The sequence below is a fragment of the Hyaena hyaena genome, unplaced genomic scaffold, assembly GCF_003009895.1.
Source record: "Hyaena hyaena isolate Hyena2069 unplaced genomic scaffold, ASM300989v1 scaffold_294, whole genome shotgun sequence".
NCBI lineage: Eukaryota > Metazoa > Chordata > Mammalia > Carnivora > Hyaenidae > Hyaena > Hyaena hyaena.
Genome location: NW_024080923.1, coordinates 1,366,965 through 1,387,862, shown reverse-complemented (window position 1 = coordinate 1,387,862; position 20,898 = coordinate 1,366,965). Strand labels below are relative to the sequence as shown.

At 44.5% G+C, this 20,898-nt stretch overlaps 1 protein-coding gene across 1 annotated transcript in view; it reads left to right on the top strand.

The window, feature by feature from the left end:
• Nucleotides 1-19,253, top strand: part of LAMB4 (laminin subunit beta 4) — a 94,830-nt gene extending 75,577 nt beyond the window's left edge. Inside the window, 6 exon segments of the mRNA XM_039247246.1 lie at nt 2,703-2,847; nt 6,519-6,726; nt 10,073-10,211; nt 13,148-13,321; nt 14,598-14,751; nt 19,114-19,253. Of these exon segments, the coding sequence (XP_039103177.1) occupies nt 2,703-2,847; nt 6,519-6,726; nt 10,073-10,211; nt 13,148-13,321; nt 14,598-14,751; nt 19,114-19,253 (960 nt within the window).
• The last annotated feature ends 1,645 nt before the right edge of the window (nt 19,254-20,898 follow it).

Below are 20,898 nucleotides of genomic sequence, written 5' to 3'. Positions count from 1 at the left end.
CATGTGCCCCAAAAAATATTTTAATAGGAATACACCCAAACGCCTCATACTCCTTCTTATGTTGATAGACATTTTAATATTTAAGTACCTGATAATTGAGTCTCTAATAATTTTAAATGTTTTCATTTATTTTTCCGGGCATATCAGTAAATGAGAATAATATCTAATTGCCTAGTTTTCTTTAGGTTTCTTTTTATGAATACATTATGTTCATCTTGAAATGACGAATGCAATTTTAGGTATTCTGTAAATACACTGGGTTCATCTGTAACCAAGATGACGACGTGTGCCCTAAGTTGCTCTGTTTTTGACCATATACATAGAGTCTTTGATGAAGAGGAACAACCAGAGAGCTGAATTTCTTTTTACAACATAAGTTAAATATTAGAGCAGTTAGCATTCCTATTTGTTAGCAACAGAAACCAACTCCTGAAAAACACAAAAAAGGAAATGTACGCCATTACTTCTGGGTCTCAGAATCGATAGAAGGATAGAGGGCCAAGCTCGAGAATGGCCGAGAATCATGCTTAAGAGTGTATGTGTGTGTGCACATGCGTGTGTGTGAGAGAGAGAGAGAAAGAGATGAGCGTGCATACACACACATACACGTGGATACATGTGCTTGCAGGCGCACGCGCGCGCGCACACACACACACACACACACACACACACACACACACTCCAACAGTCTCCTCCATGAGCCTCACCTGCATGAGCCTGAGCCCTTACTCCCACACCCCAGAATCCCGAGTTCTGGAACTCGCCTCTGATGAGCCAAGCTGAAGGATGATATCCCTGCACACACTAAACGTTGAAAATGTTTATTTACACAGTCCTAATTCTGCATCGCTACATAGTTTTCACTTGTACGCTGTTCACTCTTTTAACAAATATTCATTGGGTACCTATTATGTGTGAGACATTTACCTGGGTGCTGGGAACACGGCAGTGAGCTAACAAATGCAAACCCTGGTCCTGCGTCCTGCTGGTTACAGTAATCCTTACTGCCCCTTCTCAAAAACACAGAAATCTCACCTCATTTAACTAAGCTCTGCGTTCAGCTTTTAAAAGATAGCCCCTGAAGTGTGTTTTAGCAGAATCTGGCTTAAGCAGCATACACACGAAGAACTGGAAAGGATTGGGGCGGGAGTTTTCATGTTGATAAAATGGTATGCTCTTTTCCTCTTGATTAGAAAGGGGGAACAGCGCCAGAAAAGATTGTAAGAGAATTCTCAGGAGTCCATTGTGACAGAAGATGGATTGCAGACAGAGGTTTGAAGAGTGAAGTAATTTAGCGGCCTCTTTCTTTCGGAATATGGCATTGACTAACCCATACAGATTCCATCTCTATACTCTGGTGTTTTCCTGGCCAGAGTAATTATTTCTGGAATTCTCGTTTTACTCCTATGCATTCTTATTTACTGCTAACCATTTTATTTCGTTTTTTATTGAGATATAATTGACACATAACATTGTGTTCGTTTTAGGTGTATCACATAATGGTTTGATAGATGTATATATGGCAAAAATGATTAATATAATAACTCTGATTGACATCCATCGCCTCACACAGTTACATTTTTTTCTTGCGCTGGGAACTTTTAAGAACTGTCTTTGCAATAGCTAGCCGTTATAAGGTTTTCAAAGTTCTAGAGAATTAAGGAACAGCTCTCCACCAAGCGAAGATACATATTTTTAATCATGGAAATATTTCTTTTCTGTTTCATCATTTGCCAATGGCTGCAATGAAACCCTTTTCCACAAAATCTGTACAGCTCAAATTAAGCTGGCTCCTTTTGTGAGGAAATAAAGGGCGATTTTTTTTCCTAATTGTGTTTGATCCTAATTAGCTCCACTTCTGTCACAATTAATTTATTCAGTACAGCTCAACTTGCTGGTGATATTGTCCTATTGCTTTCTGGGTTTTTTCCTCTCTTTCTCTAACTTGTTGGAATCTCAAGAAAAGCCCAGAACCTTTCTCAAATCACATAATTAAGAATTTGCACTTCTGGGGGGCAAGTCTTTTCAACCTATCATTTCTCCACCAAATGTACAAAAGTTTGGGATTTATCTTTGTAGGCTGCTCCGAGTTCAAACTCATTTATTAAAAGGAGGAATGCTTTCTTTTTAGCTTTTAAAGAAAGTACGTTATTTGAACTTGAGGAGTGTTGAGAAGAGTGCCTATTTTTACTGACATAAAATTCAACTTATTAAGCACAATGGCCACGAAAAGAGTCCTAAATAATTTACTGATGATGTAGCATGCAAAAGTATCATTAAATCAGAATTTGTGTTTCATATTTGTGTCAGGAAAAATCATTAATACTAGGCCATTATGGATTTCAAATAGCAGTGTTGATCACTAATAATGTTTTCAGAGAGAAATTCACTTTTTTTTGAGATTTTAAGTAATCTCTATACCCAACATGGGGCTTAAACTCACGACCCCAAGATCAAGGGTTGCGTGCTCTACTGACAGAGCCAGCCAGGCACCACAAGATAAATTCACATTATTAAGACAACATGATAATGCAAACAAATATCACTTTTTAAAGGAATCCTTTAAAATAAATCTTTTGTTTAATTACCTAGACTTCGGTTTTGTTTTTAGTGAATTCCAGCTGGCCCAGCTAAGTGATGAAACGTCACACATGTTCCTAACTGTTGTGTTTCCTCGTCTTGTTATTCTTTTCTTATTCCAGCTCCAAAATATAAGTAAACTGACAGAAGTCTCCAAAGACAATGCCTTACAGCTGAGTGAGAAACTGAGGACTATGAAAAACCAAAGTGAATCCGAAGAAGAAAAAATGAGTCTTCTGATCAAAAAACTGAAAAAGTTTTTGTCAGGTAATAAAAAAATGTATTTTGGGACTAGTTTTTGTTTCTTTAACTTTTTCTTTTCTTTTTTTAAGTTTAATGTATACTCAAACAGCACAACCAATTCCAAATTACATTTAATGGAAATGAAATGCATAAATCAGATATACTCCTTAATTTAATATTTCTTAATGACAATAGTCCCAAAATATGAACTGTGTACCCAAAACATATAGCTATCTGTGTAAGATCAGTTTAGTGATAAAAAATTTTTAGATCCTAGAATTGAGTTGAAATTTCAAGCAATGAACTTGGTGTTTGAAGCTATATGTTTTTTAAAGAAAAATGTCTAACATGGTGATTCTGTCAGATTCCCTAAGGTTAGGAAAATCTAACATGATGTTCTCTGCTGACAGACTGTATGAGATCAAGGTGTACCAAATTTTGGTTAGTCTATCAAATACTATAGTGAAGTGGTATCTAAAATATCCGATGTTGGGGCGCCTGGGTGGCTTAGTCGGTTAAGCGTCCGACTTTCGCTTAGGTCATGATCTCGCGGTTTGTGGGTTCGAGCCCCGCGTCGGGCCCTGTGCTGACTGCCAGCTCGGAGCCTGGAGCCTGTTTCAGACTGTGACTCCGTCTCTCTCTGACCCTCCCCTGCTCACGCTGTCTCTCTCTCCTAGAAATAAATAAAACATTAAAAAAAATTTTTTAAAAAATAAAATATCCGATGTTAACTATCATGGATTACTTCCCAAGTTTCATATTGGTTCTCTGTGATTGAGCAAAAGGAACTATTTGTGATTCATTACTGTTACAATTACAATGTTATATCCCTCATTGTACTTTATTTTGGGAAAGGTTTATTTTATTTTATTTTTTAGAAGATTATTTTAAACTATAGAGAATTATTAGCTGAAGATAAAAATCACATAGTACAGCTGAAAATTGACCTAAAAATCTCACACTCTGCAAGTAAGGTAGTTTGAATACACAGAATTAATCTTACGAGGCTTTCTTCTCCATCACCATCTTCCAGAGTCAATAATTTAACGCTCCTCATGTGCATTAACTGACAACTGGGATGTCTGTTACGATCGTTGCAACCACTTCGTTAATCTATTTAATATTTGTAAGAGACCCCTGTGGCCGATTATTCTTCCCATCTCAGTGTTACTAGATACTGTATTAGCTGCTCTAGTCCTGATTTTCAAAATGAGAAGAAACGTAGGCAGTACAAATAATCAGTAAAAATAACCAAAGTAATCAGTAAAAATGAATGGGGGCAGAATCAGTTCCCTGGACATTTTGCCTGATTGTTCAAAAGCAAATTTCCAGTGAGTCAGCTAGACGGATTCGTATCGGCTAGACACAGATCCAGGAACTGGCTGGCGTGAGGAACGTGTTGGCGATTTCTGCAAATATGGGTCAGTTCGGGCACGAAAACCAAAACTAAACGGAACTACCAGACCTGCAGTGTGAAAATAGTGCAATAATACACCTCTGGGCCCCAGCGATGGTTCAAGGGCAAGTTCAGCTGCTTTCCACCCCCTTCCCTGGGTCATAGAACCTATTCCCTTACCAGTCATATTTCTTGTTGCTGCTGAATACGTTTCCATTTTTAAAAAATGTACTTTAATTACCCTAAGGAAGTGAAAAATAAAACTGTGTCCAGATTATTACAACAACAATTAGGTAAAGGGAAAAATCCTATTCCATGAAAGAAGCTTCTCTGATCTGGGCCCCAAGACCCTTAGTCACTGGGAAGCCATAACCCTTCACTCACCAATTTCTTCTCCTCTACCTTTTCCAGAAAGCCAAATAAAAGTATTGTTAAATTGCATGATGGCTACACTATTTAGTTCTTCTTGACCCTCTTAATATTCTCTTGTGGTCTGAATTCCCTATTAACAAAGTTAGTCCCATATACAAATTTTGAATTTGTGATCTAGTCATTAATGCCAATAATTTTTTATAACAGGAAATACTATCTCTTACAAGAGCCAACTCCCCGAGCACAGTACATTCTGTTTAAAGTATGATTTTAATTTATTCACCAAATTGTCGCCTTTTTTTAAAACATGACAGGAAGTAAAACATTCCTTTTGTATGAGACAAAACAGCTAAAGCAAAAATGATTACAAACGGGTTATATACTCATGTCACTCAAAAGCTAAAAGCTGTCTGGGTGCCGCCGTCTCCTGAAGAAAGCCCAAGTTCGTCAGCCTCACACTGAGAGGTTCCTGTGTCCTGCTCCCAGCCCTTCGGGACTTCGGGGCCCCTCCCCACCCCCATTTAGACTCCACTCTCCCACCAGCAGAGATCTGATCATCGCTCCCGGGTTTGGGCTCCGGAGGTTCCCTCGGTTTAGAATGCTCTGACCCCTGCCTTCACCCCACATTTCCACGTCTAATCTCACTGTCCTCCATGCTCAGTTTATGTGCCTTTCTGAGGTTCTTCCTGAAATATTTCCTCCTCCCTCTGGGCCCCATACCATTTCATCTTTTTTTTTATTTTATTTTTAATGTTTTATTTATTTCTGAGAGAGAGAGAGACGGTGCGAGCAGGGGAGGGTCAGAGAGAGAGGGAGACACAGAATCCGAAGCAGCTCCAGATGCTGAGCTGTCAGCACAGAGCCCGACGCGGGGCTCGAACCCACGAACTGCGAGATCATGACCTGAGCCGAAGTCGGACGCCTAACCGACTGAGCCACCCAGGCGCCCTCATTTTGTCTTATATCTATTGCTTCTGTTCTTATGTGATCAGTATTTACATGGAACGGCTTAGATTCCCCCACGTGATGGGAAACCCCTCGAGGATTAGAGCGCCATCTCCCCGTGTGGGACGTAGCATTCTGCCTCAGTCAGGAGCCGGAAAGGCACAAAGAGTTACCAGCCTGAACCCTAATGATCCATCTTCTGCTTCAGTTCTCAGGGACGACCAATTTTATTTTCCTGAAAAGTAGGGCATGCGTGTATGTAACAGTTTCTTTATAATAAATTACTCATCAGGTGCTCTCCTCTGTATGATCACATTGCCTTCTCAAAATAGGACTTTGGTGTTGTCCAGTTATGGAGATGGGTGACGATGGTGAGCGTTTTTAAGGTCATGGAGGACTAGAATGGACTTTTGTTGAGTCCAAACCTGGTGCTTCCCCAATGCCTCACTGCATTTGAATCTTTTAAGTATATTTATTTTTGAGGGAGTGTGAGCAGGGGAGGGTCAGAGGGAGGGGGGACAGAGGATCCAAAGGGCTCTGAGCTGTCAGCACAGAGCCTGATGCAGGGCTCGGACTCATGAACCATGAGATCATGACCTGAGCCAAAGTTGAAGGCTCAACTGACTGAGCCACCCCGGCGCCCCTACTGTATTTGAATCTTAACGACCTGCATCTAAACGTTTTAACTGCTTTTGAATCGGTGCTTGAATAGTTCTTGGAGTATGTTTTGCAGAACATAAACAATATTCCAAGTCGGTAGGTTTTCATTTTTCCGGCAGTCATTTGTGCAGCATGTATTCAGAGAGAAGGGGAAACTGAGGATGAAGAAGAATCTGGGGAAACAGGCAACCTAATCCCTCTATTCTAGGGATACATAATCAAGTGCAAGTACATTTGATTTAGAGTTCGTTCTGGTTGTATTTACAAGATATAGTGTTGAATAAGGAGACACAATGACCTAAAACCCACTTTCTTATTTAAGAGGAAAACGTGCCTCCCGAGGACATAGAGAAGGTTGCAAGCCATGTACTTGACATCCACCTACCAATAACGTCACAAAACCTGACCCATGAACTTGACAAGATACGGAAACTGACACAGCTCTGTGAGGACTACAGAGCAGATGAGGGCAGGCTAAATATGGCAGCGGATGAGGCCCGGAAGGTTTTGGTGAAAGCAAACGGAGCTGAGTAAGTACAATAATAATATTCCCATTCCTCTTCTCACAGACCATCTGCTAAAAGACCATCTGCAAAATATTTGTGTGAGGGGTTATTTAACGTCCAAATGAAATTACCCTCCAGTAGTTCAATGCCCACCGTGAAGGCTGCAAGTCCTTTGCAGGTGCAGCTGGGGAATTGGGAGGCAGTGGGTGAGGACACAGGTTCTCCATTTGCCTTAGACTCAGAATGCCTTTCCAGGGGCGCCTGGGTGGCTTAGTCGGTTGAGCGTCCGACTTTCGCTCAGGTCATGATCTCGCGGTTCGTGGGTTCGAGCCCCGCGTCGGGCTCTGTGCTGACTGCCAGCTCAGAGCCTGGAGGCTGTTTCAGTCTGTGACTCCCTCTCTCTCTGACCCTCCCCTGCTCACGCTGTCTCTCTCTCTCTCTCTCTCTCCTAGAAATAAACATTTTAAAAAAATAAAAATAAAAAAAAATAATAAATGTCGCACATTAGTTATATGCCAGTATCTTAACAAGTGGCGGGAATATCGGTATATTTTCCCTTTCTTGTTTACCTATGTCTGGTACAAAGTAGACAGTAAGTACTTTGAAGATCTAAATTTTGTTTTATTTTTTTTTAATGTTTTACTTATTTCTAAAGAGAAAGAGACAGCGTGAGCAGCAAAGGGTCAGAGAGAGAGGGAGATACAGAATCTGAACCAGGCTCCAGGCTCTGAGCTGTCAGCACAGAGCCCGACGCGGGGCTCGAACCCACGAACCGTGAGATCGTGACCTGAGCCGAAGTCGGAGGCTCAACCAACCGAGCCACCCGGGCGCCCCTGAATTTTGTTCTAAAGACTACACTACAAAGATATGGTGGCAAGGGATGGAAGAAAGGAACGCTGGTGCCCCGGGAATAACACAGGAGTAAAATTAGAGACAGAGGAAGACGCGTCAACTACCTCTTGCTTCCCCTTGCCCTTGCTCACTTAGCCGAGCAAAACGGAAAAGGCCTCTTGATGTTTTTATGAGCGTGGGGTGCTGCGGGTCAGGGTCACAGGGTCAGTTGGATGGTGGCGACGTCATCAGTATCCACCACCATTTTTGGATGCCCAGCATTTGAGACCTGAGCTACCTCGCTGTCTCCATACCCACTTGTGTAAACGAGGTGTGCCAGCCTCAGCTGTAAGCCCAGCCCCTGCCAGGCTTAGTACTTAAGACTAAGTACAATCACTCGGCTATTAAAAATGATGCTGAGGAAGGATTCTTAATAACACGCAGAGATTCTTAGAGTGTAATACTAATGCTTTTAAGCAGAGGATATGAGGTTATACACTAAAGAGGGTCTCCGTCATGGAAAGAAAAAATAATTGTAGGGTAAAAACACCGGCCTATGCTGCTTTCTTAAAAGGTGGTAGGATTAGTGGTAAGTTTTTCCCTTTCTGTACATTGTTTCTTTTTTTGTGTTTTTGCCTCTTCCTCCTCCTCCCCCTCCTCCCCCCGCCTCTTCTCTTTCTCCTCCTCCTCCTCCTCCTCCTTCTTCTTCTAATTTTTGGTATTTTCTAAATTTAATAAGCAGCTACATGAAAATCTAAAGGAAAAAGAGGGGTGTCTTGGTGCCTCAGTCAGTTGAGAATCCAACTCTTGATTTCAGCTCAGGTCATAATCCCAGAGTCATGGGATCAAGCCCCACGTCGGGCTCTGCACTGAGCATGAAGCCTGCTTAGGATTCAATCTCTCTCTCTCTCTGCCCCTCCCCCACTCACATGTGTGCTCTCTCTCTTTCCCTAAAAACTAAAAAAAAAGAATCTAAAAAAATCTGAAGGAAAAAGAATACAATCAAAGGATACGGTGGTTGGGGGGAGTGTTATGAGAAGTCTCCTGAACCCCTCCTGTAAGTGTAGAGGCACAGAAAGGAAACTACACACTGTGTGGTTCAACCACAGGACATTTGGGTAAAGGCAAAACTGTGGGGACGGCGAAAAAGATCAGTAGTTGCCGGGGGCTGAGGGGAGGAATGGAAAGGGGGAACAGAGAGACATTTTAGGACAATAAAAACACGCCATAGGATACTCTAAGGATGAATACTTGTCATGGTGCATTTGTCCAGACTCACAGAATGGACACCAAGGGTGAGCCCCCGTGTAAGCTGTGGACTTCCGTGTTTATGACGTGTCCATGTGGGTTCGTCAACGCTAACACCCACACCAGGCTGGCGGGGCTGTTGATCACTGGGGAGGCTATGCCTATGCGGGGCGGGGGGGTGGGGGTGGCAGCGGGTATAAGGGACCTCTCTGGACCTTCTGCTCAATTTTGCTATGATCCAAAATTGCTTTAAAAAAAACAACAACAACAAATAAGGGCACCTGGGTGGCTCAGCCGGTTAAGCGTCCGACTTTCGCTCGGGTCATGATCTCGCGGTTCGTGGGTTCGAGCCCCGCGTCGGGCTCTGTGCTGACTGCCAGCTCTGAGCCTGGAGCCTGTTTCAGTCTGTGACTCCCTCTCTCTCTGACCCTCCCCTGCTCACGCTTTGTCTCCCAATCTCTCTCTCTGTCTCTAAAGTAAATAAATGTAAAAAAATTTACAAAGAAAAACAACAATAACAGCCTTTTTAAAAAAGTGAGGGAGAGAATGCACTAGAAGAAGAGGTGGGACTGCATGGGGAAGGGGGTGTTTCACAAGTTAGTGAGTCTCACTCTTCCACGCGCACTTCTAATCGTGCCCCTGCAAAGTACATTCTCCCAGACGTGCTTCTGAGCCCACAGACCTCGGGGTCTGCTGACCGCTGACTGTGAGGTGAGCTTATTTCTGTAAAACAGACTGTCACTTGGAATGCCTGTGATTTTAACCTCTGACTGGGCCCCTGGCAGCTAGGATGTCAGTGAGGCTTAAATAACCCTGAATAAACACAGCCTGAAAACTGAAAACGCAGGGCTTTTCGTTCTCGTCGCTGTCTGTGGTGTCTCTTGATTATCCCACCCCCGCTCCAGTAAGGATTTAGAGAGCATTGCCTAAGTTTGACAAACCAGGGAACTGGAATCGGCTGCGCAGAGTTATTTTGTTCAAAGCTTGGCGACGAGAGTCCTCAACCCTCTCTGGTTATGAGAAACTAAGGAACAAGACCCGTATCACCGATTTCCATATCTGTCAAAATCCCTATCTACTTGATACGCATATGTATGCGCTCTTACGGGCGTGTAACTATACCTGTTTCTCAAAATAAAGACTTTAGCACTTTGCCTTGCTTAAGAGTCATTTAAATTTACTTTATAAATAATTCAGCCAAGTTTTTCCGTTGAGTCAAATGAACTCCCAAGGTGAAATAAATGAATAACTGTATATTTATCTAATCTGACACGTTAATATCTTACCATAGAAAAGCAGCAAATGTTCTATTAAATCTCGACAAAACGCTGAATAGATTGCAACAAGTTCAAATCGCCCAAGGACGGGTTAATTCTACCATCACACAGCTGACTGCAGAGATGACAAAAATGGAAAAGAACGCGCTGCAGGTATCTCTCTACCCTCTTTGAAACTAACCTGAAAAAGATTTTGAATGTGGACACAGCATGGTTTTTACACGTGCCAATGTCATGCTTGCCTAACCCATCTGACGGGATGATTATAGGATAAAACGAAGTGACGGTGGTTGTATGCATTAATTGATGTTCTTTTTTTTAATGTTTTATTTATGTTTGAGAGAGAGAGCATGAGTTGGGGAGGGGCAGAGAGAGAGGGACAGAGGATCTGAAGTGGGCTCGGTGCTGACAGTAGAGCCCAACGCAGGGCTCGAACTCACAAACCGTGAGATCGTGACCTGAGCCCAAGTCAGACGCTCAACTGACGGAGCCACCCAGGCGCCCAACGTTCTGTGGAGCTTTCACTGTATCACTTCGTTCATAGTCGACCCATCCTGGGGAGTGAAGCGGGTGCTACTATCTGCTTATAAATGAGGAAACTGAGACTGAGGGAGGTTAAGTGACTTGCCTAAGGTCACACAGCTAATGAAAGGGAGATTTGAGGCCAGAGTTTAATCCCCTCTGACGGCAGGGAAAGAGATAGACTTGCTAAAGCTCACAAGCAAAGAAATAAAGCTAATTGCTGCCAGGGTTTTGTAAGCGCCAGGTTTTGCATGAGATCTCATCCAACTATGTTAAGACCAAAAGAACATCTCACCCTACAGAAAGCATTCGGTCCAGAGCTCGGGGCAGGGTGCAAAGCTCTGGTTTAGCCCACAGAATGGATCTGGGAGCGGAGTCTGGCCGCTGGAGGACAGGACGGGACCCAGTCCCAAGCTGCGTGAAGTGCCTTCCTCCAGTCCCTCCCCTTCTCCGCGGAATGCTGGCTCCTCAGCCGGGTCCCTCTCTGTTCTGCAGCCGGGTCTTATAGGTCTAAGTACATGCAGTTGGGAAGGAAGAGCAGAAAGCGACGAGACAGGAGGCCGTGCAGCAGGAAATTAAAAGGGCTGGACATGAACCAGGTGCTAACGTAGGTATATACGTCCTCTAGACCAGGGATGGCAAAATAGAGCCTGTGGGCCAAAGAGACACACTGACGGCCTTCTCACCCCAGGCCACCAAGTTGGGTTGGGATACAGCCCCGTACCGTCGGGCATGGAGGAGGGCACAGAGTCGCGTGCTTGCAGCAGGGACTTTATGAACGACACAGCACGCAACACTGACTATCTGGTCCTTTACAGAAACAGTCCTAGACTTGTACTCTAGAAAAACTTCCTCCTGTGTCCAAGGGCACAAGAAGGGACTTGTATTCGGTGGGCCAGGCCCCCAGGGGCCCTCCTGGTAGAAAAATACCCAAGGTGTTGCAGAGGATCGTTTTAAATTTTAATACACAGTTGAATTCGTGAGAAATGGGGGAACTCTTCAAGGCCAACAGTGACGGGGAAGCCTGACGCCAGAGAGGTAATAAAGCATGAACCCGAGAGCGGGGAGGGTCTCTGCCGACCCCTGGTGCATGAGAGCATTCGAACGCTCTGCGTGCAGAAGAGACAGAAAACAAAGCCCATTCAAGGTGAGAATAAGACTCCAAATGGAAAGGCAAAATCCTTAGTGAAATGTTAAACCACCACACACACACACACACACACACACACACACACACACACACACACACACACACACACACACAGCAGCGCCCGTAAGATACTGGGGCCGTAGGGAAGGAAAGTCTTCACTACAAATATCCAACCACAAGCTGGCTCTCACGGGAATTGGAGGGTCATATTCACACTTCCTGTGTGGCCCCCACAACCCGGGCTAAAATGTCCCTTAAGGTGGTCCTGGGCCACCCTCAGGTGCCTGACAGAGGCAAACAAGAGAATTCACCTTAAAACGGAGACTCAAACATTTCTGCTCAAACACATAAAAGAACAAATTGCCTCAAGCAGGAGTCACCAGAAACAGTAAACACCAGAATCAGAACACAAGAGACTGCGGATATTGCCATCACTGGATACAGAACACATAATCATAATGTTTATTGTGCTTCAGAAAATCAAAGAAGGCATGAAAGTATGAGCAAAGACTGAGATACAAGAGATAACAGGGGCGCCTGGGTGGCTCAGTCGCTTGAGTGGTGATCCCAGGATCTGAGTGGTGATCTCAGGGTTGTGGCCTTGAGCCCCCTCCCCCACACCCCTTGCATTGGGCTGAGCATGACGCCTGCTTAAGACTCTCTCTCTGTCTTCCCCTCTCCCCCACTCATGATCTCTCACTCTAAAAATAAATAACTAAAAAGGATATAACAGATGACTAGGCAGTATTAACTTCTAAATATGACAAATATAGTCACAGAAATAAGCAACAAGTACAAGATGGTCATTACTGTTTGTAAGGGGAAAAAATTGGAAGCCACCTGCGATAAATAGCTAGAGAATAGGAATATAAATTATATATCCAAACATTGGAATGCTTTAAATCGCTAAAACTGAATAAACAAGAGCGGTGCAAATTAGCCAAGGTGAAATATACACACATAATTTTGAATTAAAAATTCAAGGTGCAGAAATATACAGTATCATTTATTTGTATAAAGTTAAAAAAGAAATACCGCATATGATAAAAAAAAAAAATACTACGTAATAGTGAAAAGCATGCAGAAACACACAGAATGACAAATATTAGATTCAGGATAGCGGTTCCCTTTAGGGGGACGGAGGGGAGGGGATGAGGGCCTGAGCTCACTGACGAGTGCTTTATTCCTCAACTGGCTGGTGAGCGTGTAGACACGTACCATATTTACTTTTACATCCTTGTGTATGCCTGAAGTATTTTATTACAACCTTGTTTTTAATGGAACAGAAAAATTGAAGGAATGATCTACTTTCCGTTCGCACCTAGCTTATTTTGGAGGGTATAACTAGATCATTTGCTTTCGCGTTGTTTGTTACATGAAGACACTTTCTCCTTTCTGGTCTTTCCATCGATGACAGGCTGAAAAGGAAGCCAAGGACACGGAGAACAGGCTGGACTTAGCAAAGCAGCATTCGGTGCTGGAAGGTGGACTCTCTCGGCTGCGGACCGCCTTGCATAGGAACGGGGAGCAAGCCACCCGCGTGAGAGCTCAGGCCGCGTCGGCCCAACGCCAGGCTGGGGGCCTCGAACAGGTCATTAGCCCACCGGTGTCACCAAGAGCAGACAGTGCTTCTTTGAAGGATAGTCCTTTAACCCCGCCTCGTGGTGCCATTCGTGAGCTGTTCCGTCAGTGCTGGGCCCTGCTCAGTGGTGTGTGTTAGTAGGGATTCATTGCCACGGTCATGAGGTCTCTTCTGTCGTGCACGGCTGTCTCGGGGGAAGACAAACGCCCTTCGACCGTCCGAGGGGTGCTTCCTCTCCCCATCCGCCCCTCCTGGGGCTACCAGTGGTACCTCGCCTCTTCTTCCGCCCCTTCCAAACATTCAGTCTGTGCCGTTGGTCTGTCCTGGGCATATTTACCCTTTACTGGAAATAAATCACATAACCTATAATGAAAACAAGTGAAAGTCACCTGCCAAAGAGAACAGATCACGTTACAAAAGTCGGAGTGCGTTAATTAAACAGTTGCGGAAAATACCCTATTAATCTAGTTCGCTGAAAGAAACCATCAACTCCTTTTCTGAGCAGGCTGTCTCTGGTTGGCTGCATTAATAGAGGAGCTTAACCAAAAGAAAGACGTTGAAGTGTTTTTACAATCGGTCTGTTCTCTTGCTTTTAATTCCTAGTGGGCGGGGTCACCTCCCACCACCTGGGACTTGAGCATGCTGTCTACGGAACAGGGGTGGAGAGAGGTACCTCCCGCCCACCCTCTCCCCATCTTCAGAGCCCTTCCTGGCCTTCACTCAACATTCTAGACTGTCAGCCACTCAGGCTGACCCCAGAGACTTCCATTCTAACACTGGGGGACCTCTGGATACTAACACTTCCACTTCGCTCCCTGCCTCATTTCTCTCTTACCTTTTTGCCAGCCCAGCAACGTATCGTTGCTGCTAAATCTTCACCCCTCCCTGGGCCCTCCATCCTGTATAGGCAGCTGTTTGATCCAGTCGAACCAAAGATTTGTCAAAGGCAGCCCTGCATCATTCAGCCCTCTGGGTCTCCCACCTTAAGTAGTTTAGCACAAACAGTCGGTGCCTCATAAATCATTGCCTTAACGTGGACTCACGGTTGCTCTTTTGTAACCAAGCAAGTTTATGTTTAATTAGCTAAAGCTGAGGATTTTTTTTTTCCAGCCTAAAAACAAAAACCAATGCGAATAAAAGCCCTGTTGGAAATGTCAGGATGATGCCAACATATCAATTGGATCGCGGTTTCCTCTTGCCCTTTGTGAACAGTAACAGGCAAATATCACACATGTATACGTGCTTTATAATATTTTCCGGTGACGGGAGTGTTTCTCTGTTACAGGAGTTTGCAGAGCTAACCAACCAATATGCTGTTCTTCAACAGAAGACAAGTGCTACTGCACTAACAAAGGTAACATTAATTAAAGTGGAACAGCTCAGAGAGGCGGCAGAAAAACTGGCAGTAGATACAGACGACAAGATAAGAAGAGTAGCAGGTATCTCTTCCCTTTTTGTAGCTTTGTGGAGGTTGATGCGGCAGGTGAAACTGTATACCTTTAATGTGTACACTGTGACAACTCGATGGACATATACATTGTAACGTGATTTCCGCAATTACCGATCAACACAATCCATCAGCTCACATACTTTTTAGGGTAAAAATGTTTAACATCTACTCACGTACGCAATACAGCTTTATTCACTCGTTAACTAGGCAGCGCCACGCCGACCATTCGATCCCCAAAAGTCTTCATCTTAAAACTATACCCTTTTACCACCCTTTCCCCATTTCCCCACCCACCAGACCCTGGCAGCCACCATTCTCTCTGCTTCTGTGAGTTCGGCTTTTTCTTATTATTGTTTTTTATTCCGCATGAATCTGTGAGTGAGATCATATAGTCTTTGTCTTTCTCTCTCTGGCTTATTTTCACTTAGCATAATGTCCCCCAGCTTCACCTACGTTGTTGCAAATGGCAGAATTTCACTCTTTTTTTATGGCTGAATTTTGCACACACACACACACATACACACACACACATTTTCTTTATTCATTGATGGACACTCAGGTTTCCATATCTTATTTATTGTGAATAATGGTGCAACGAACAAGGGAATGCAGATATCTCTTTGCCATATGGATTTCATTTCCTTCAGAGAGATACGCAGAAAGGGGATTACTGGATTATATGGGAGTCCTCTCTGTCCTATTACACGCTCCACCAAGTTGACAATAATGTAGTACCGCACCGTCCTGGTAGAATGAATACCAATTTATCATGACATAGTTCAACCACATGCGAGTCCACTGAGTAAAGGAAGGAGGAATTGGGTCAGTGCCTTGGGGACGGCAGTGTAACAAGCCACTTGCATGGTTTTACTTCAAAGCGTATCTGTGAGCCGCCATTTCTGTGTTCCTCCGAACTAACTGGCATTGCCTTTGGTCAACCTGAAATGCCCTTTTCCTAACCCACTGGTTCTCAACCCGGGGTAATTTTATCTCCTTCCCTGGGGACAAAAATGTCTGGAAACATTTCCGCTTGTCACAGCCGGGGGTACCACTAGCATCTAGTGGTGGGGGTGCAGGGCATTGGTAAACATTCCATGACGCACAGGACAGCTCACAATGAACAATCATTTTGCCCAGAGAATCAGTAGTGTGGATGTTGACAAACTTGACATACCCCATCCTAACCTATTTTCCCCTCTCATGCAAATAACTGTTTTGGAGTCCGTATGATCGAGACCCCAAGGCACTGATCATGCCACAGAGATCTGTAGGCAGCATGGCAGAAGGAATTATAGTGTGGAAAAGGATTCTGATCAAGAAGGATTTTGATCAATGCACACAAAGTGTAGTAAACATAGAATACATACAATCAGAAAGTTAATCAGAATCTTCTCCCACAACCTGTACTCATGATTTTTCTGGTCAGTCATCATGCCCTTAACTACCTCTAAATCATCAAGAAATATCAAATGAGGAGTGGTCTAGTTTTATTTTTGGTTGTATTTATATTGTCTCCAAAACTTGAAAGCGAATCATGTTCATTTGGGATATAAATAACTCTCAAAATGTTCAGACAACCGGGACTCTTCACGTATAACGTTTCTTTGTTATAAAACGGGTCTTTGACCTTAGAATGACTTATTTCGTCACTATGACATGGAAAAAATGAAGATCAACCATTGGTGTGGGCCAAAGTCCGGAAAAATTTGTCTCGGCCTGTTACCATTCATTATCTCGGGACGGGAGTAAAGAAAACACTACTTTTTCTATCTATGTACTTGTTTATATGATTTACAGCTTTTACATTTATGTAATTTACACAGTTTTCATTTTCCATATTTCCATAATGATTTTGAAAAGAAATTGCTAGGAAAGAGTCAAAAAGAACGTTTTTTAATTTCCCCTCCAAAAGCAATAGCATGAAAATCAGCTGCTATTATTCACACAACTTGGTCGTTACTGCAGGAGCAAAGCATGGGAAGAGTATTTTCTGTCTTGTGACTTATGCCAAGGCGCAAATTGTCCCCACGTGTTCCCATAGACTCAAACTCTCACAGGTTTTGAAGTTAGCTTGGAAGGGAAGTTAGGGGCCCCCTAAGAGGAGTCTAAAATAACACGCTCCACTTTCTTGGCTCTCTTTTGAAAGCTGTTTTCACAGCTCAGTGAGGTAGGGAAAGAAGACATCGGTCTGGCCACCTTCCTGATTCTGCCACTCGAGAAGGGTCTGAACCGCATAAGGGCTGTGCTCTGGTCATACCTGTTTGGAAGACGTGCCCCTGGGATCCCGGAAAGGAGCCCTTATTTACACAGTCAGGGTCAAGGTGGAGTGAGAGTGGACCCCAGCCCCCAGCCAGGGTCCCTCTCTAGTACTTGGTGTAATTCAGGGTCCCAGCGGGAAATAGGAAGCACACCTGGAGAGAATTCTGGATCACATATATTTTTTTTAATGTTTTTTTATTTCTGAGCGAAAGAGACAGGGCACGAGCAGGGGAGGGTCAGAGAGAGGGGGAGACGCAGAATCCGAAGCAGGCTCGAGGCTCCGAGCTGCCGGCGCAGAGCCCGCCGCGGGGCTCGGACTCACGAACCGCGAGACCTTGACCTGAGCTGAGGTCGGACGCCTAACCAGCTACGCCCCCCAGGTGCCCCCGGATCACGCTTTCTATAAACAGAGTTGGCTCCATTATCCGTTCATGGCGTAGCGAACAACTCCCCAAACGTGTGTTGTGTTTCTGCGGCTTTCCTGGGTGGCCCTTCCTCGGGTCTGCCCTGGGCCCCTCAGAAGGGGCTCTCAGCCCCTGGGTCAGGGCCTGGCCTGCCTGGGGCCGGGCTTCACCGACAGCTGCTCCGCCTTCTCCAGCGTCTCTGGGCCCGTCCCCCGCCTCCCAGAACTGCCTGGCGGCCAAGTGTGGATGAGCCCCGGCGATCGGGGGGCCGGTGACAGCATCCACCGAGGCCGGCTTTCCAGGACGGAGCAGGCCGTGGTCAGGCGGCCGAGGAGCAATGGCCCAGCCTCATCCACTCCCGCGGCAGAAACACAGGGGCCCTTCTCCTTTTAGAGCAAATACCTCCGGCGCTGAAGTGCCTTTTCAGCCCCAGGTGACCTGGATTTAAGTTTCTGGAGACGGAATGCCCGCCACCTGCCATGACAGCTCTTTCTTTGAACAGCTGCGACTGCTAGAAAGTTCTTTATAATCAGGCAAAATCTTCCTTCCTGGAACTTCCATCCTGTTTGCTCGGGATCACACAAGTCACATTTCCTCCGCTTTTCTAGCCCTCAGATACTTGAAAGTAACTCCAGCGCATGCCCCCGAGTCTTCTTTCTCTATGTAGAACATCCCCAGCTTCTGCTCACAGAACGGTTTCAAATTCCTTCCGCACCCTGTTTCCTTCCTCTACACACATGCTGCAGGCTAGGGTGACGATTCCCCGGGCCACCCGGTACTACCCGGGTGACATCTGTCCAGGTGAAGCGGGACATGTACTTTTCCTTCCTTGAGAAGTTCCCCTTCAGGGGCGCCGGGGTGCTTCAGTCGTTGAGCATCCGACGCCAGCTCGGGTCATGACCTCACGGTTCGTGGGTCCGAGCCCCTCGTTGGGCTCTGTGCTGACAGCTCGGAATCTGCCTCAGGTTCTCTGTCTCCCTCCTTCTGCCCCTCCCCCACTCAAGTACATGCTCATTGCCTTGCTCGTGCTCTCTCTCAAAAAAAGCTTTACTTCAACCGAAGGGCAGTTTCTTTCCTAACGGCCCCTCACACTGTCAGCTGTTCTGTGGGCTCCATGCTAGACTTCACCGCAATTGCCGGGTATTCGAATGGAGAAGGGATAATGGGTGGATGGGTGGGCGGGTGGATGGGTGGGCGGGTGGATGGGTGGGCGGGTGGATGGGTGGGCAGGTGGATGGGTGGGTAAGAGTGAAAGGCATCACTTTGCTTTTACTGTTCAAGGGCTTACATATCAGCGGAGCAGAATGAAGAGATGGAAATGACAGTCTGTTTAACAGTTAAAACAGCAAGAACAAATCTTTGAAATTATTCACCAAATCCAATCAAAACTCATCATTTGTCTTTTCATTTCTAATGAATTCTAACTAACTCGCTTTAAGTCTAAAGCGACATTGATAAATGCCATTAGATGTAAAATACAATTTAGACAAGAATATCAATTTTTCTGCCCTGATTTATGTGAAAACCTTGAGAAGTCTAGTGAAAATAAATGTTTTGCCTGCTGAATCAAAACACAAAGCTAAATACGTCTTTAAGAGACACACAAATCCCTGTGGAAGATATAAGGTGGGTAACCAGAATCCACCGAAAACAAATAATACGTCCTGTACTTCCTTTTCTTGCTTCAGATTTAGAAAAGAAGATCCAAGATTTGAATCTGAGTAGACAAGAAAAAGCTGACCACCTGAAAGAGTTAGAAGATCAAGTTGTTGCCATTAAAAATGAGATTGTTGAACAAGAAAATAAATATGCTACTTGCTACAGTTAGGCAGAGGTGAGGTGGAGTCATCTGTGCCTTCTCTCCTGGCTTCTGACAAGTAAACCTGAGGAGCTGTGCTGAACTGGGGAAACAGAAATGATCAGCCCTGCCTGCTCCCCATCCTGAGCCCGCTCCTTGCCGGAGATCTGAGCTGGGCCCAGGGAATGCTGTTCCGTGTGGAATAGAAAGGGGGAAGCAGAGAAATCGCCTCTGGCTTCAGAAACCTCTCTTGCCTTCCTTTCTCTTCCATAACCTAAAAATAATTTGTTATAGGGGCGCCTGGGTGGCTCAGTCAGTTAAGCGTCCAACTTCGGCTCAGGTCATGATCTCGCGGTCCATGGGTTCAAGCCCCGCATCAGGCTCTGTGCGGACAGCCAGCTCAGAGCCTGGAGCCTGCTTCAGATTCTGTGTCTCCTTCTCTCTCTCTGACCCTCCCCTGCTTACACACTCTGTCTCTCTCTCTCTCAGAAATAAATTTAAGAAAATTTAAAAAATTTTAAATAAATAAATAAAAATAGTTCGTTATATATGGCAAGTACAAATCTAAATAAGTATTCTACTTACTAATCATCATTTCAGTCAAGCTAACCTACATGTGAAATAACTTGCTGGTGGCTGGGGGACCAGGAGAAATGTGTTACTAACCAGTGGGCATAAAGTTCCAGTGAAGCAAGATGAATATGTTCTAGAGTTCTGCCTTACATTATATGTAAGTCAAGGATAATGTATCGCATACTTAAAAGTGTGTTAAGGTAGATTTTAGGGCGCCTGCGTGGCTCAGTCGGTTGGGCATCCAACTCTTGATTCCAGCTCAGATCATGATCTCCTTGTTTGTGAGATCCTGCCCCACGTTAGGCTACCATTAACAGTGCGGAGCCCACTTGGGATTCTCTCGCTCACGCTCTCTCTCGCTCTCTCAAAATAAATAAACTGAAAAAAAGAAGGTAGGTCTCATATTACATGTTCTTACCACAATAAAATAAAATAAATGTAAGCGAATTAAGTTAAAATAAATCAATATCTCTAACACTAGAATGGAATAAATCTGGATGGCATGTGCTAGATTGTCCTGGATTTGATTTTTATTTGTATTCACGCTGTGTATGAAACTATCACTCTGTCCTGAATAAAATGCATTGAATTCAAAATGTAATTTTTACATCTGCTTCCCTGTATATCCATTCTCTCAACCAGAGGATTCTGCCCTCCCCAAATGGCCCTGGAACCATATTCATAAAGATAAATATTGACCTACTCCTCATAATTTGTCTGCAAGCCTTTTTGGTGCAAAATCTACTGATTTTTGAAAGAGTAGCAATATTGCTGTTATTGTTGAGTATGAAAGATCATCTTGTCTCACTTCCAGAGAGGCCTCCGAGTCCACATTAACTTGTCTTGCGTGTATGATCTATAACACAGCACAGGGCTTCTGTTTCTGAAAGCCGTCCTGCAGAGGGGTTGTCGTAAGGGAATCTGGCCCCTCATTTTTGCATAAGGAATACGGACCCCAACGCTGGTGTATGAAAGAGGAAAGCACCTGGATCCATGTCCTTTAAAGACTGACTCATAAGAACTGGATTTAAACATTTAACAAAGAGGCTTTAGGATTACACATAAATATGACATTTCTTAAAACGTAGGTTACTTAGGGGGC